Source organism: Oncorhynchus kisutch, linkage group LG8 (assembly GCF_002021735.2).
Source record: "Oncorhynchus kisutch isolate 150728-3 linkage group LG8, Okis_V2, whole genome shotgun sequence".
NCBI classification, from domain to species: domain Eukaryota; kingdom Metazoa; phylum Chordata; class Actinopteri; order Salmoniformes; family Salmonidae; genus Oncorhynchus; species Oncorhynchus kisutch.
The window spans coordinates 78,779,887-78,795,181 of record NC_034181.2 but is presented as its reverse complement, the minus strand read 5'-3'; the positions used below and the strand labels follow the sequence as shown (position 1 = coordinate 78,795,181).

Below are 15,295 nucleotides of genomic sequence, written 5' to 3'. Positions count from 1 at the left end.
GACCTCGAGCAGTTCACACCAGACATCCCAACAATATTGCTGAACTAAAACAGTTTTGTAAAGAGGAATGGTCCAACATTCCTCCTGACCATTGTGCAGGTCTGATCCGCAACTACAGAAAACATTTGGTTGAGGTTATTGCTGCCAAAGGAAGGTCAAGCAGTTATTAAATCCAAGGGTTCACATACTTTTTCTTTCCACTGTAAGTCCTGGATGGCTGGGACCTCGCCCCCTGTAATGCACTGAGCTGTCTGCACAACCCTCGGTAGGGCCTTCCGTCTGCAGTTGCAATACTAGATGGTAATACAAGCAGTCAGGATGCTCTCCATAGTGCAGCTGTAAAAGTTCCCAAGGATCTGAGTGGCCATTCCAAATGGTTTCAACCTCCTAAGGGAGAGGAGGTGCTGCCGTGCCGCCTTCACCACCGTGCTGGTGTGAGAGGACCATGTTAAGTCCTCAGTGATGTGGACACAGAGGAACTTGACCCTCTCCACTGTGGCCCCGTGGATGAGGGGTGTGCTCCCGCCCCAGTTTCCTGTAGTCCACCGTCAGCTCCTTAGTCCCGCTGACGTTGAGGGAGTTTAACCTGCTTAAGGCTGCCATCTACAGCCAGCTATAGATACTTTAACAACATTATCATATCATGTAGCTACAGTTAATATAAATAACATTATTATGTTGTGTGGTAATAGGACTTATAACATTATCATGTTGTGTGGTAATAGGACTTATAACATTATCATGTTGTGTGGTAATAGGACTTATAACATTATCATGTTGTGTGGTAATAGGACTTATACCATTATCATGTTGTGTGGTAATAGGACTTATAACATTATCATGTTGTGTGGTAATAGGACTTATAACATTATCATGTTGTGTGGTAATAGGACTTATAACATTATCATGTTGTGTGGTAATAGGACTTATAACATTATTATGTTGTGTGGTAATAGGACTTATAACATTATCATGTTGTGTGGTAATAGGACTTATAACATTATCATGTTGTGTGGTAATAGGACTTATAACATTATCATGTTGTGTGGTAATAGGACTTATACCATTATCATGTTGTGTGGTAATAGGACTTATAACATTATCATGTTGTGTGGTAATAGGACTTATAACATTATCATGTTGTGTGGTAATAGGACTTATAACATTATCATGTTGTGTGGTAATAGGACTTATAACATTATTATGTTGTGTGGTAATAGGACTTATAACATTATCATGTTGTGTGGTAATAGGACTTATAACATTATCATGTTGTGTGGTAATAGGACTTATAACATTATTATGTTGTGTGGTAATAGGACTTATAACATTATCATGTTGTGTGGTAATAGGACTTATAACATTATCATGTTGTGTGGTAATAGGACTTATAACATTATTATGCCATGTTGATGACTGTAGTACTTTTTGACCTTCATTAATGCTGTAAAATGTCAGGCAATGATTGGAGTTGTATTACAACTCTGGGTCATTGAGGGCAGTAGTTTATGGTGTTTTATGAAGAGCAGTGCAGACATTTAAGGACGTGTTTATGGTAGTGTCTACAATAAATGTTGATTTATTATGAAGGGAGGAGAGTGATAGTTCCCTTAGAGTAGACTCCACTGTGCAACTGTTACGGACCGTGCCACTACCTACCCGGGGAAGTGGGACCGTGCCACTACCTACCCGGGGAAGTGGGACCGTGCCACTACCTACCCGGGGAAGTGGGACCGTGCCACTACCTACCCGGGGAAGTGGGACCGTGCCACTACCTACCCGGGGAAGTGGGACCGTGCCACTACCTACCCGGGGAAGTGGGACCGTGCCACTACCTACCCGGGGAAGTGGGGCCGTGCCACTACCTACCCGGGGAAGTGGGGCCGTGCCACTACCTACCCGGGGAAGTGGGGCCGTGCCACTACCTACCCGGGGAAGTGGGGCCGTGCCACTACCTACCCGGGGAAGTGGGGCCGTGCCACTACCTACCCGGGGAAGTGGGGCCGTGCCACTACCTACCCGGGGAAGTGGGGCCGTGCCACTACCTACTGGTGTAGGGTGAAGAGGGACTGGGGAGAGGTTTGTCCTTAACAACGCTGTCAACAAGGTAGGTCATACAGGTCCTAGTTTTGTTGTACCTGGACTACTGTCCATTTATGGTCAGATGCCACAAAGAGGGACTTAAGAAAAGTACAACTGGCCCAGAACAGGGCAGTACGGCTGGCCCTTAAATGTACACAGAAAGCTAATGTGTCAATCTCTCCAGGCTCAGGTAATTGGACTGGACTGATGTGATTTGAGTAGAGGAACGATTGACTTCATTACTACTTGTATTTGTGAGAAGTGTTGACATGTTGAATGCACAGAGCTGTCTGTTTAAACTACTAGTACACAGATCAGACACCCATGCATACCCCACCAGACATGCCACCAGAGGTCTCTTCAGTCCCCAAGTCCAGAACAGATTATGGGAGGAGCACAGTACTACAAAGAGCCATGACAACATGGAACTCTATTCCACATCAAGTAACTGATGCAAGCAGTAAAATTCAATAAAATAAAGATAATAATACACGTTATGGAACAGCGGGGACTGTGAAGAGACACACACACACACACACAATATCATACTCACTATACACACATGTACACATGGAGTTTGTGTTGTGGGTCTGTGGTAGTAGAGTTGTGGCCTGAGGGGGCACACTTAATGTGTTGTGGGTCTGTGGTAGTAGAGTTGTGGCCTGAGGGGGCACACTTAATGTGTTGTGGGTATGTGGTAGTAGAGTTGTGGCCTGAGGGGGCACACTTAATGTGTTGTGGGTATGTGGTAGTAGAGTTGTGGCCTGAGGGGGCACACTTAATGTGTTGTGGGTCTGTGGTAGTAGAGTTGTGGCCTGAGGGGGCACACTTAATGTGTTGTGGGTCTGTGGTAGTAGAGTTGTGGCCTGAGGGGGCACACTTAATGTGTTGTGGGTCTGTGGTAGTAGAGTTGTGGCCTGAGGGGGCACACTTAATGTGTTGTGGGTCTGTGGTAGTAGAGTTGTGGCCTGAGGGGGCACACTTAATGTGTTGTGGGTATGTGGTAGTAGAGTTGTGGCCTGAGGGGGCACACTTAATGTGTTGTGGGTATGTGGTAGTAGAGTTGTGGCCTGAGGGGGCACACTTAATGTGTTGTGGGTCTGTGGTAGTAGAGTTGTGGCCTGAGGGGGCACACTTAATGTGTTGTGGGTCTGTGGTAGTAGAGTTGTGGCCTGAGGGGGCACACTTAATGTGTTGTGGGTCTGTGGTAGTAGAGTTGTGGCCTGAGGGGGCACACTTAATGTGTTGTGGGTATGTGGTAGTAGAGTTGTGGCCTGAGGGGGCACACTTAATGTGTTGTGGGTCTGTGGTAGTAGAGTTGTGGCCTGAGGGGGCACACTTAATGTGTTGCGGGTATGTGGTAGTAGAGTTGTGGCCTGAGGGGGCACACTTAATGTGTTGTGGGTATGTGGTAGTAGAGTTGTGGCCTGAGGGGGCACACTTAATGTGTTGTGGGTCTGTGGTAGTAGAGTTGTGGCCTGAGGGGGCACACTTAATGTGTTGTGGGTCTGTGGTAGTAGAGTTGTGGCCTGAGGGGGCACACTTAATGTGTTGTGGGTCTGTGGTAGTAGAGTTGTGGCCTGAGGGGGCACACTTAATGTGTTGTGGGTCTGTGGTAGTAGAGTTGTGGCCTGAGGGGGCACACTTAATGTGTTGTGGGTATGTGGTAGTAGAGTTGTGGCCTGAGGGGGCACACTTAATGTGTTGTGAAATGTATTTTGATGTTTAAATTGTATTATAATGTATATTACTGCCTTCATGTTGCTGGACCCCAGAAAGCGTAGCTGCTGACGTGGCAGCAGCTAATAGGGATCCTTAGTAAATATAAATACTGGTGTATGTTGAAGTTGCCCCTAGATGCTAGTCAGTTTTTCATTTTCTGTCCCTCACTAATGGCTAAGGTTGCGATTGCATTGTTGGGAAGGGCCTGTAAGTAAGCATTAGTTACTCTACACCCATTGGTTACAAAGCATTTGACAAATAACATTTGATTTGATTGGAGGAGGGGAAGCTAATCCTACATATTCACCGGGGGGAAACTTCACCCCAGTGTGTACCTACTCTCTAGGTATCCTGTTGTCTCTTGTGACAGGCTAGTTACATGGGCCTACATGTTAACATGTTCCGTATCTCAATTGGGTTGAGGTCGTGTGATTGTGGAAGCTAGATCATCTGATGTAGCGCTCCATCACTCTCCTTCTTGGTCAAATGGCCCTTACACAGTCTGGAGGTGTGTTGGGTCATTGTTGAAAAACAAAATATATATTCCCACTAAGGGCAAACCAGATGGGATTGTGTATCGCTGCAGAATGCTGTGGTAGCCATGCTGGTTAAGTGTGCCTTGAATTCTAGTTCATTAGCGTTATTGGCCATAATCGGTGTCCAAAAATGCTGATTGCAGTCAGCATGCCAATTGCACACTCACTCAAACCTTGAGACATTTGTGGCATTGTGTTGTGTGACAAAACTGCACATTTTAGAGTGGCCTTTTTATGTCCCCAGCACAAGGTGAACCTGTGTAATGATCATGCTGTTTCATCAGCTTCTTGATATGTGTCACCTGTCATGTCACCTGTCATGTAGATGGATTATCTTGGTAAAGGAGAAATGCTCACTAACAGGGATGTAAACGGATGTGTGCAAAATATGAGAGCAAAAGGCCTCTAGGATCTTTTATTTCAGCTCATGAAACATGGGACCCACACTTCACATGTTGCATTTTATATTTTTGTTCAGTGTAGTTCCTCCCCTCTGTTATCTCCTTATCTCTCCCTTGTGGTGTGTCCACCTACTCCTCTGTCTTTGTTTTAGTAATATTAATAATGCCTATTTAGAGGTGAGAAAGATAGCGGTCTGTCTGTGTCTGCTACAGAGGCAAGGCCAGTGTGCAAACCACTTTATGTGAGAGGTAAGCCTATTCACCCAGCCTCTCGTAGAGGACAAAGGAAGGTGATTTGAAGCATTTTCAATTATCTTTATTGTAAAAAATTAAAAAACGCAGAGCATTTTTCAATCAACACTGGCCTTCTGAAGATGACTCAACACCTCTTTTACACTTACTTTTTTTGTCATATAGCAGACGCTGTTATCCAGAGCAACTTACACAAGCAATTAGGGTTAAGTACCTTGCTCAAGGGCACAGCGACAGATTTTTCACCTAGTCGGCTCTGGGAATTGAACCAGCGACCTTTCAGTTACTGGTCCAACGTTCTTAACCAATAGGCTACCTGCCTTTTTACAAATTCTCCTGTTTGACCCTGAGATTCTCAGCTTTGTCATGTGCCTTGCCTGGACCGCCAGCCTGGCAGGTAACAACAGTATAAACTGTCTCTTGTTATTAACACCCCAGCACCACTACTTCATGCTAATGTCTTCTCTCTCTCCCACTGTTTATAGACTCATTATGAGTGTGAGAACAGGCTGACTGGCCAGATGTTATCTGGAATTCTATGAGTCAGTCAGGCATGTTGGCCAGAGGAGTGCGAGAGGAGAGGTTAACTAGGGCTGCAGGCCAGGGCTGTGGTGTGAATTTAGCCACCTTCCTCTGTCACTGCCACAGCCCTCCGACCTGGGAAACGGGTTGGAGAGTGGGTGGGGAGTTGGGTGCTTCGTGAGGGTTGGAGAGTGGGTGGGGAGTTGGGTGCTTCGTGAAACCGACTCATGTCGTCAGAAGGTAAAGGGTCAACAGAGGTGTGTGTGTGTGTGGAAATGGGGCTGGTTAATTTCCTACAGGAAGACTAAGTGGCCAAAAAGAGCCCTTCCTCTGTTTGGCAGAGAAAGAGGGAGGGAGGTAAGGGTAGAGCTAGTGACGAGGGAGGTAGAGGGAGCGAGTGAGGGAACGAGGTAGAGCGAGTGAGGGAACGAGGTAGAGCGAGTGAGGGAACGAGGTAGCGCGAGTGAGGGATGTAGAGGGAGAGAGAAGTTTGTGTTCCTGGCTGGGGCTTTAAAGTGCATCTAAATTGAGTCTTTTGTTGCCTGACATTCTCAGGTACCATGGATACAGGTCAGCGGGGACCAAAGCCTCTCTAACAACCCTCTGTTAACAATATTAACCATCAGACCACCTGAATGAATGAGATGTCCTGTGTTCATTATCTGAAGCATTCAAATCTTCTCTTGTTATCATAATATCACCATCCTATTGAAGATAGTTTTACCATAATGAATAGTCATGGGAATTGCCAGGGACTCACGATACAATATTATCACGATACTTAGGTGCCGATAAGATATGTATTGTGATTGTCACAATTCTATATATATTGCGATTCGATACTGTGATTTTGTGCTTTGACGTTCTAAACATACTGCTCACTATAGAGTGTGTCTGCTGCAGAGAGACAAGAAGAGCGCATGAGAACGAGATTTGATCAGTCAGGGAAATAAAGGCTGAAAACATGTTGACTCACCATTTTAAAAAGAAGATCGAAAACAAGCTATAGGATGAAAAATACAGGAGTTTTGGTGCAGGTACAGCCGACTAGCGCTAGCTAAGCCTACCTACTATAGCATAAATAAATATATTATACAGTACATGTCAAAAGTTTGGACACCTACTCATTGAAGGGTTGTTGTAAAAAAAAAATTTGGGGGCAATTTACATTGCAGAATAATAGTGAAGACCTCAAAAATATGGAATCATGTAGTAACCAAAAAAAGTGTTAAACAAATCAAAATATTTATTTTATTTGAGATTCTTCAAATTAGCCACTCTTTGCTTTGATGACAGCTTTGCTTACTCTTGGCTTTCTCTCAACCAGCTTCACCTGGAATTATTTTCCAACAGTCTGAGTTCCCACATATGCTGAGAACTTGTGAACTTGCTTTTCCTTCACTCTGCGGTCCAACTCATCCCAAACCATCTCATTTGGGTTGAGGTTGGGTGATTGTGATGGCCAGGTCATCTGATGCAGCACTCCATCACTCTCCTTGGTCAAATAGCCCTTACACAACCTGCAGGTGTGTTGGGTCATTGTCCTGTTGGAAAACAAATGATAGTCCCACTAAGCACAAACCAGATTGGATGGCGTATCGCTGCAGAATGCTGTGGTAGCTATGCTGGTTAAGTGCCTTGAATTCTAAATAAATCACAGACAGTGTCACCAGCAAAGCCCCCCCACATCACACCACCTCCTCCATGCTTCACGGTGGGAACCACACATGCAGAGATAATCCGTTCATGTACTCTGAGTCTCACAAAGACCACAACGGTTGGAACCAAAAATCTCAAATTTGGACTCTAAACAAAGTCAGGTGGGAATCTGTCCTAATGTCCATTTGCTCGCGTTTCTTGGCCCAAGCTAGTCTGTTCTTCTTATTGATGTCCTGTAGTAGTGGTTTCTATGCAGCAATTCGACCATGAAGGCACAGTCTCCTCTAAACAGTTGATGTTGAGATGTGTCTGTTACTTGAACTCTGAAGCATTTATTTGGGCTGCAATTTTTGAGGCTGGTAAATCTAATGAACTTATCATCTGCAGCAGAAATAACTCTAGTCTTCCTTTCCTGTGGTGGTCATCATGAGAGCCAGTTTCATCATAGCGCTTGATGGTTTGTGCGACTGCACTTGAAGAAACATTCAAAGTTCTTGACATTTTCAGCATTGACTGACCTTCATGTCTTAAAGTAATGATGGACTGTTTCTTTTTGCTTATTTGAGCTGTTATTGCCATAAGCTCTATTTGGTAAAAGACCAAGTCCATATCTTCTGTATACCACCCCTACCTTGTCACAACACAACTGATTGGCTCAAATGCATTAAGAAGGAAAGAAATTCCACAAATGTACTTTTAACAAGGCACACCTGTTAATTGAAATGTATTCCAAGTGACAACCTCTTGAAGCTGTGCCAAGAGTGTGCAAAAAAATCTATTTTGTTTTTTTGGTTACTACATGATTCCATATGTGGTATTTCATTGTTTTGATGTCTTCACTATTATTCTACAATGTAGAAAATAGTAAAAATAATGAGAAACCATTGAATGAGTAAGTGTGTCCAAACTTTTGATATGTACTGTATATAGGCCTATATATATATATATATATAATTGTTTTTTACAAATCGATACTTGGAGTCAAATATCTATATAATATTGCAATATGTAACTGTATATATATCCCCCAGAGATAGCCTTGTGAAACCAGCTTGATCTCGCGATCGCTCACATTCTGTTTAACTTCACGTCAACGTGAACACAGCGGACAGTCTGCTTGACCAGGCTAGAACAGATTTGAATAGCAGTAATGCCATTGACCAGAGAGTTGGGCCTAGTTTCAGTGGGAAGTGAGTCGCTCCCCGTGGCTATTAGTTGCCTAGTAATGGTAAGCCTTACCAAGTCGTCCTATAAGTACCTAACCTGTGGTCCCTGTGTATATAGTGGAGGTGGTTGGTTGAGTGAAACATGCTCACGTGACGAGTGAGACTGTCTCAGCAGGTGGTCTGAAGAAGATCTAAATTACTGAGGCCTCTACCATCCTGCCTCTCTCTCTCTCTCTCGGGTAATAAGCAGTGTGTCTCAGAAACATTCATCAGCCCTCTGAGTGTCTCTGTCTTACAGATTAACTCCTATTCACAGTTAGAGTAACACAAGGTTTCTCTCTACTGCTCACTGATCGCTCAGCTTTTAACAGACACGGATTTGCAATTTTCCATCACCTTTTAGACTTTGAGACTGGAGCGATTATGTGGTGAGGGACAGAGTGTGAGAGAGGAAGATATAGAGTGACAGATGGTATCTGTGGAGATCTGTTGATGCTGGTGTGGTTGGTTGGCCAGGAGATGCGTGAAGGTTATTTGGTATGTTCCTGTACTCAGCCCTTGAACACCACCGCGATGAAGAAGAGGACAACTTCCAGGTAGATGACCTGTTTTATCTGTGTTTTAGAACTTCTGTTGTTTTAGAACTTCTGGTCTTCTACCTCCTGTTTTAGAATTCTGTCCTACTTCTGTTGTTCTAGAACTTCTGGTCTTCTACCTCCTGTTTTAGAATTCTGTCCTACTTCTGTTGTTCTAGAACTTCTGGTCTTCTACCTCCTGTTTTAGAATTCTGTCCTACTTCTGTTGTTCTAGAGCTTTTGATGTGCCACTGCTGTGTTACAACTTCCATTTGACCTTTGTTTGAGAACTTCAGTTCTTCAAGCTCTGTTTCTGAAACGCCTGTTGTCCTAAAACTGTTTCTGGCTGGTATGTTCTTTCACTGTGGGAAGACAACAGGGCTACTAGGCCTCTTCAAACCTGGTCATTCCCAGTGTTGTGTAATCTCAGCTCTCTGCCAGTAAACCACTGTACCCAGTACTTCTCTGAGTTAGGAGGAGGTGAAGAATTTCAGCCTGTTCCTTTGTGAAGGGAAGGATTATTGGTGCTAATCGTCTGTGAGGCCCTGTGTTGTTTAGAACCAGGAACAAAAAGCTTTTCGGAATGACGGAACCCTGAAAAATAATTGAAAATTCTTCTGACATAAAGCCCTCACTCTCGCTGGACGCTCGGCCGCCTGTCTCAGGAGAGTGAGAGAGTTTGTGGTTGTGAACGGACTGCTGCTGTTCACACACACACACACACACACACACACACACACACACACACACACACACACTGCTGTCCACTTGGCAGCACTAGCAGCTCTGGTCTAATACACAGCAGGGTTTAGTCTGATTACATTTATTAGTTTATCAATCAGAATACTGAGCCTCCTGGATTAGGGGGTCACTAGGAGCTCCTGGCTGACTAGTTTGGGGTGCCCCTGAGGGGAGCTCGGCTCTGTGGTTACTGGTTAGTTACCACAGCAAACATTGATTGGACTGCCTTTAACTGTGAAAATATTGTCTTGTATTTGTGTTGACATGAGTTCAAATTGTATGTATGTACAGTCATGGACAAGTTTTGAGAATGACACAAATATTAATTTTCACAAAGTCTGCTGCCTCAGTTTGTATGATGGCAATTTGCATATACTCCAGAATGATCAGATGAATTGCAATTAATTGCAAAGTCCCTATTTGCCATGCAAATGAACTGAATCCCCAAAACACATTTCGACTGCATTTCAGCCCGGCCACAAGGACCAGCTGACATCATGTCAGTGATTCTCTCGTTAACACAGGTGTGAGTGTTGACGAGGACAAGCATGGAGATGACTCTGTCATGCTGATTGAGTTTGAATAACAGACTGGAAGCTTCAAAAGGAGGGTGGTGCTTGGAATCATTGTTCTTCCTCTGTCATCCATGGGTACCTGCAAGGAAACACATGCCGTCATCATTGCTTTGCACAAAAAGGGCTTCTCCCAACCGTTCAGGAACAGTTTGGTGACGAACAATGCATTTTCCAGCATGATGGAGCACCTTGCCATAAGGCAAAAGTGATAACTAAGTGTCTCGGAGAACAAAACAGATATTTTGGGTCCATGGCCAGGAAACTCCCCAGACCTTAATCCCATATTAACTTGTGGTCAATCAAGTGGTGGGTGGACAAACAAAACCCCACAAATTCTGACAAACTCCAAGCATTGATTATGCAAGAATGGACTGCCATCAGTCAGGATGTGGACCAAAAGGTAATTGACAGCATGCCAGGGCAGATTGCAGAGGTCTTGAAAAGAAGGGCAACACTGCAAATATTGACTCTTTGCATCAACTTCATGTAATTGTCAATAAAAGCATTTGACACTTGTGAAATGCTTGTAATTATACTTCAGAATTCCATAGTAACATCTGACAGAAAGATCTAAAGACACTGAAGCAGCAAACTTTGGAAATTCATATTTGTGTTATTCTCAAAACTTTTGGCCAAGATGTTGAATGTTCAGGGTAAGTCAATTAAGCAACCAAGTAGACCAGCTACAGCCCTGTTTGAACTGTACATTGGCCCATGGTTTCCCTACTATAGTGATCTCTGATACAGGGAGACAATTTGTAACGTTGCGATTCATTATATTTCTGTCTCCTCTCTCCACAGTCCCAGAAATCCTGGATAGAAAGCACTTTCACCAAGAGGGAATGTGTCCACATACTTCCAGTGTCGAAAGACCCCCACAGGTATCCAATCAATCAATCAAATGTATTTATAAAGCTCTTTTTACATCAGCCGATGTCACAAAGTGCTATACAGAAACCCAGACTAAAACCCCAAACAGCAAGCAATGCAGAAGCAAGATGGCTAGGAAGACTCCCTAGAAAGGCAGGAACCTAGGAAGAAACCTAGAGAGGAACCAAGCTCTGAGGGGTGGCCAGTCCTCTTCTGGCTGTGCTGGGTGGGGATTATAACAGTACATGGCCAAGATGTTCAAACGTTCATAGATGACCAACGGGGTCAAATAATAATAATCAGTGGTTGTAGAAGGTGCAACAGGTCAGCACCTCAGCAGTAAATGTCAGTTGGCTTTCCATAGCCAATCATAGAGAGAGAGAGTCGAATGCAGCAGGTCTGGGACAAGGTATCACATCCGGTGAACAGGTCAGGGTTCCATAGCCGCAAGTAGAACAGTTGAAACTGGAGCAGCAGCAGGTGGACTGGGGACAGCAAGGAGTCATCAGGCCATGTTGTCCTGAGGCATGGTCCTAGGACTCTGGTCCTCCTAGAGGAGAGAGTTAGAGGGAGCATACTTAAATTCACGCAGGACACCGGATAAGATGTATGTCTGTCTGTCTTCTTTCTCTGTCTCTTTCTCTCGCATGTATCTCTCTCTCCCATCCCTGAGTGTTTATTACCTGCATGGTGGGGTTAGTACACTGCAATCTGTAATTACACTGAGTGTGTCGGTAAAGGCCAGAAGGTGAAACTTAACCACTACTGTAGTAAGTAAGATGTGGTGTTCGGGCAGGGTGTAGCCCAACTACTAGGTTATCCTCCAACAGTCAGCCAGCCAGCCAAGGGTGTAACTTTGTGTTGGATATTGGAAGGGTCAATTGGTTCCAGTGTCAACACCCCTCTACAGGGGTCCGGGGGTTTGAGAGATTTTATTTTATTTGCTGTGAAATGGTTGTTTCTGTTGACTTTCCAAGGGAAAATGCATCTAAAAAAATCCTGATAATTTGGTCAATATACCCCAATCACAACTGCAAAAACCAATATTTGTCTATATTACTTCCTACTCTTAACAGTTAACAAAAAGCCACCACCACACCCATTATTTAACTCCATTTGAATGTCAAAGCCCATTCTATTTGTGTACCCTTCGCCACGCTTGGCTAGTACATGGTCTTGAATAACTGATTTCTTAAACCCAACTAACTTATAAGCAGTCGAGTCCAGAAACTTCTTACACAATTTAATTGCAGTATTAATTCATCAAATAATTCAGTGACAGTTGAAAATGTAACTCTTCAATATGGATCAAACATTAGACTTCAAATAAATCAATCAGTATGGCGTCATTTTCAAGCATTAGACTTCAAAATAAATCAAATCAAATTGTATTTGTCACATGCGCCGAATACAACAGGTGTAGACCTTACAGTGTCATGCTGAATACAACAGGTGTAGGTAGACCTTACAGTGAAATGCTGAATACAACAGGTGTAGGTAGACATTACAGTGAAATGCTGAATACAACCGGTGTAGGTAGACCTTACAGTGAAATGCTGAATACAACAGGTGTAGGTAGACCTTACAGTGAAATGCTGAATACAACAGGTGTAGGTAGACCTTACAGTGACATGCTGAATACAACAGGTGTAGACCTTACAGTGAAATGCTGAATACAACAGGTGTAGTAGACCTTACAGTGAAATGCTGAATACAACAGGTGTAGTAGACCTTACAGTGAAATGCTGAATACAACAGGTGTAGACCTCACAGTGAAATGCTGAATACAACAGGTGTAGACCTTACAGTGAAATGCTGAATACAACAGGTGTAGACCTTACAGTGAAATGCTGAATACAACAGGTGTAGACCTTACAGTGAAATGCTGAATACAACAGGTGTAGACCTTACAGTGAAAGGCTGAATACAACAGGTGTAGTAGACCTTACAGTGAAATGCTGAATACAACAGGTGTAGGTAGACCTTACAGTGAAATGCTGAATACAACAGGTGTAGGTAGACCTTACAGTGAAATGCTGAATACAACAGGTGTAGGTAGACATTACAGTGAAATGCTGAATACAACAGGTATAGGTAGACCTTACAGTGAAATGCTGAATACAACAGGTGTAGGTAGACCTTACAGTGAAATGCTGAATACAACAGGTGTAGGTAGACCTTACAGTGAAATGCTGAATACAACCGGTGTAGGTAGACCTTACAGTGAAATGCTGAATACAACAGGTGTAGGTAGACATTACAGTGAAATGCTGAATACAACAGGTGTAGGTAGACCTTACAGTGAAATGCTGAATACAACAGGTGTAGGTAGACCTTACAGTGACATGCTGAATACAACAGGTGTAGACCTTACAGTGAAAGGCTGAATCCAACAGGTGTAGACCTTACAGTGAAAGGCTGAATACAACAGGTGTAGGTAGACCCTACAGTGAAATGCTGAATACAACAGGTGTAGGTAGACCTTACAGTGAAATGCTGAATACAACAGGTGTAGGTAGACCTTACAGTGAAATGCTGAATACAACAGGTGTAGACCTTACAGTGAAATGCTGAATACAACAGGTGTAGTAGACCTTACAGTGAAATGCTGAATACAACAGGTGTAGTAGACCTTACAGTGAAATGCTGAATACAACAGGTGTAGACCTCACAGTGAAATGCTGAATACAACAGGTGTAGACCTCACAGTGAAATGCTGAATACAACAGGTGTAGACCTTACAGTGAAATGCTGAATACAACAGGTGTAGACCTTACAGTGAAATGCTGAATACAACAGGTGTAGACAGACCTTACAGTGAAATGCTGAATACAACAGGTATAGGTAGACCTTACAGTGAAATGCTGAATACAACAGGTATAGGTAGACCTTACAGTGAAATGCTGAATACAACAGGTGTAGGTAGACCTTACAGTGAAATGCTGAATACAACAGGTGTAGGTAGACCTTACAGTGAAATGCTGAATACAACCGGTGTAGGTAGACCTTACAGTGAAATGCTGAATACAACAGGTGTAGGTAGACATTACAGTGAAATGCTGAATACAACAGGTGTAGGTAGACCTTACAGTGAAATGCTGAATACAACAGGTGTAGGTAGACCTTACAGTGACATGCTGAATACAACAGGTGTAGACCTTACAGTGAAAGGCTGAATCCAACAGGTGTAGACCTTACAGTGAAAGGCTGAATACAACAGGTGTAGGTAGACCCTACAGTGAAATGCTGAATACAACAGGTGTAGGTAGACCTTACAGTGAAATGCTGAATACAACAGGTGTAGGTAGACCTTACAGTGAAATGCTGAATACAACAGGTGTAGACCTTACAGTGAAATGCTGAATACAACAGGTGTAGTAGACCTTACAGTGAAATGCTGAATACAACAGGTGTAGTAGACCTTACAGTGAAATGCTGAATACAACAGGCGTAGACCTCACAGTGAAATGCTGAATACAACAGGTGTAGACCTCACAGTGAAATGCTGAATACAACAGGTGTAGACCTTACAGTGAAATGCTGAATACAACAGGTGTAGACCTTACAGTGAAATGCTGAATACAACAGGTGTAGACAGACCTTACAGTGAAATGCTGAATACAACAGGTATAGGTAGACCTTACAGTGAAATGCTGAATACAACAGGTATAGGTAGACCTTACAGTGAAATGCTGAATACAACAGGTGTAGGTAGACCTTACAGTGAAATGCTGAATACAACAGGTGTAGGTAGACATTACAGTGAAATGCTGAATACAACCGGTGTAGGTAGACCTTACAGTGAAATGCTGAATACAACAGGTGTAGGTAGACATTACAGTGAAATGCTGAATACAACAGGTGTAGGTAGACCTTACAGTGAAATGCTGAATACAACAGGTGTAGGTAGACCTTACAGTGAAATGCTGAATACAACAGGTGTAGGTAGACATTACAGTGAAATGCTGAATACAACAGGTGTAGGTAGACCTTACAGTGAAATGCTGAATACAACAGGTGTAGGTAGACCTTACAGTGAAATGCTGAATACAACAGGTGTAGGTAGACCTTACAGTGAAATGCTGAATACAACAGGTGTAGACCTTACAGTGAAAGGCTGAATACAACAGGTGTAGGTAGACCTTACAGTGAAATGCTGAATACAACAGGTGTAGGTAGACCTTACAGTGAAAT

The 15,295-nt window shown here is 43.4% G+C and overlaps 1 protein-coding gene across 4 annotated transcripts in view; it reads left to right on the top strand.

The window, feature by feature from the left end:
- The window catches only part of trpm7 (transient receptor potential cation channel, subfamily M, member 7), an 87,059-nt gene that overhangs the window by 4,990 nt on the left and 66,774 nt on the right, over positions 1-15,295 (top strand). Inside the window, exons 1-2 of one of the 4 annotated variants that reach the window (XR_004210913.1) lie at positions 8,721-8,936; positions 11,033-11,112. Coding sequence is in view for 3 of the 4 variants with exons in the window: in XM_031831301.1 (XP_031687161.1) it covers positions 8,880-8,936; positions 11,033-11,112 (137 nt within the window). In the remaining variant the exon portion in view is untranslated. Of the gene's footprint in view, positions 1-8,720; positions 8,937-11,032; positions 11,113-15,295 lie in introns of those variants that run through there. The other 3 variants (XM_031831301.1, XM_031831299.1, XM_031831300.1) reach the window with 3 other exon arrangements.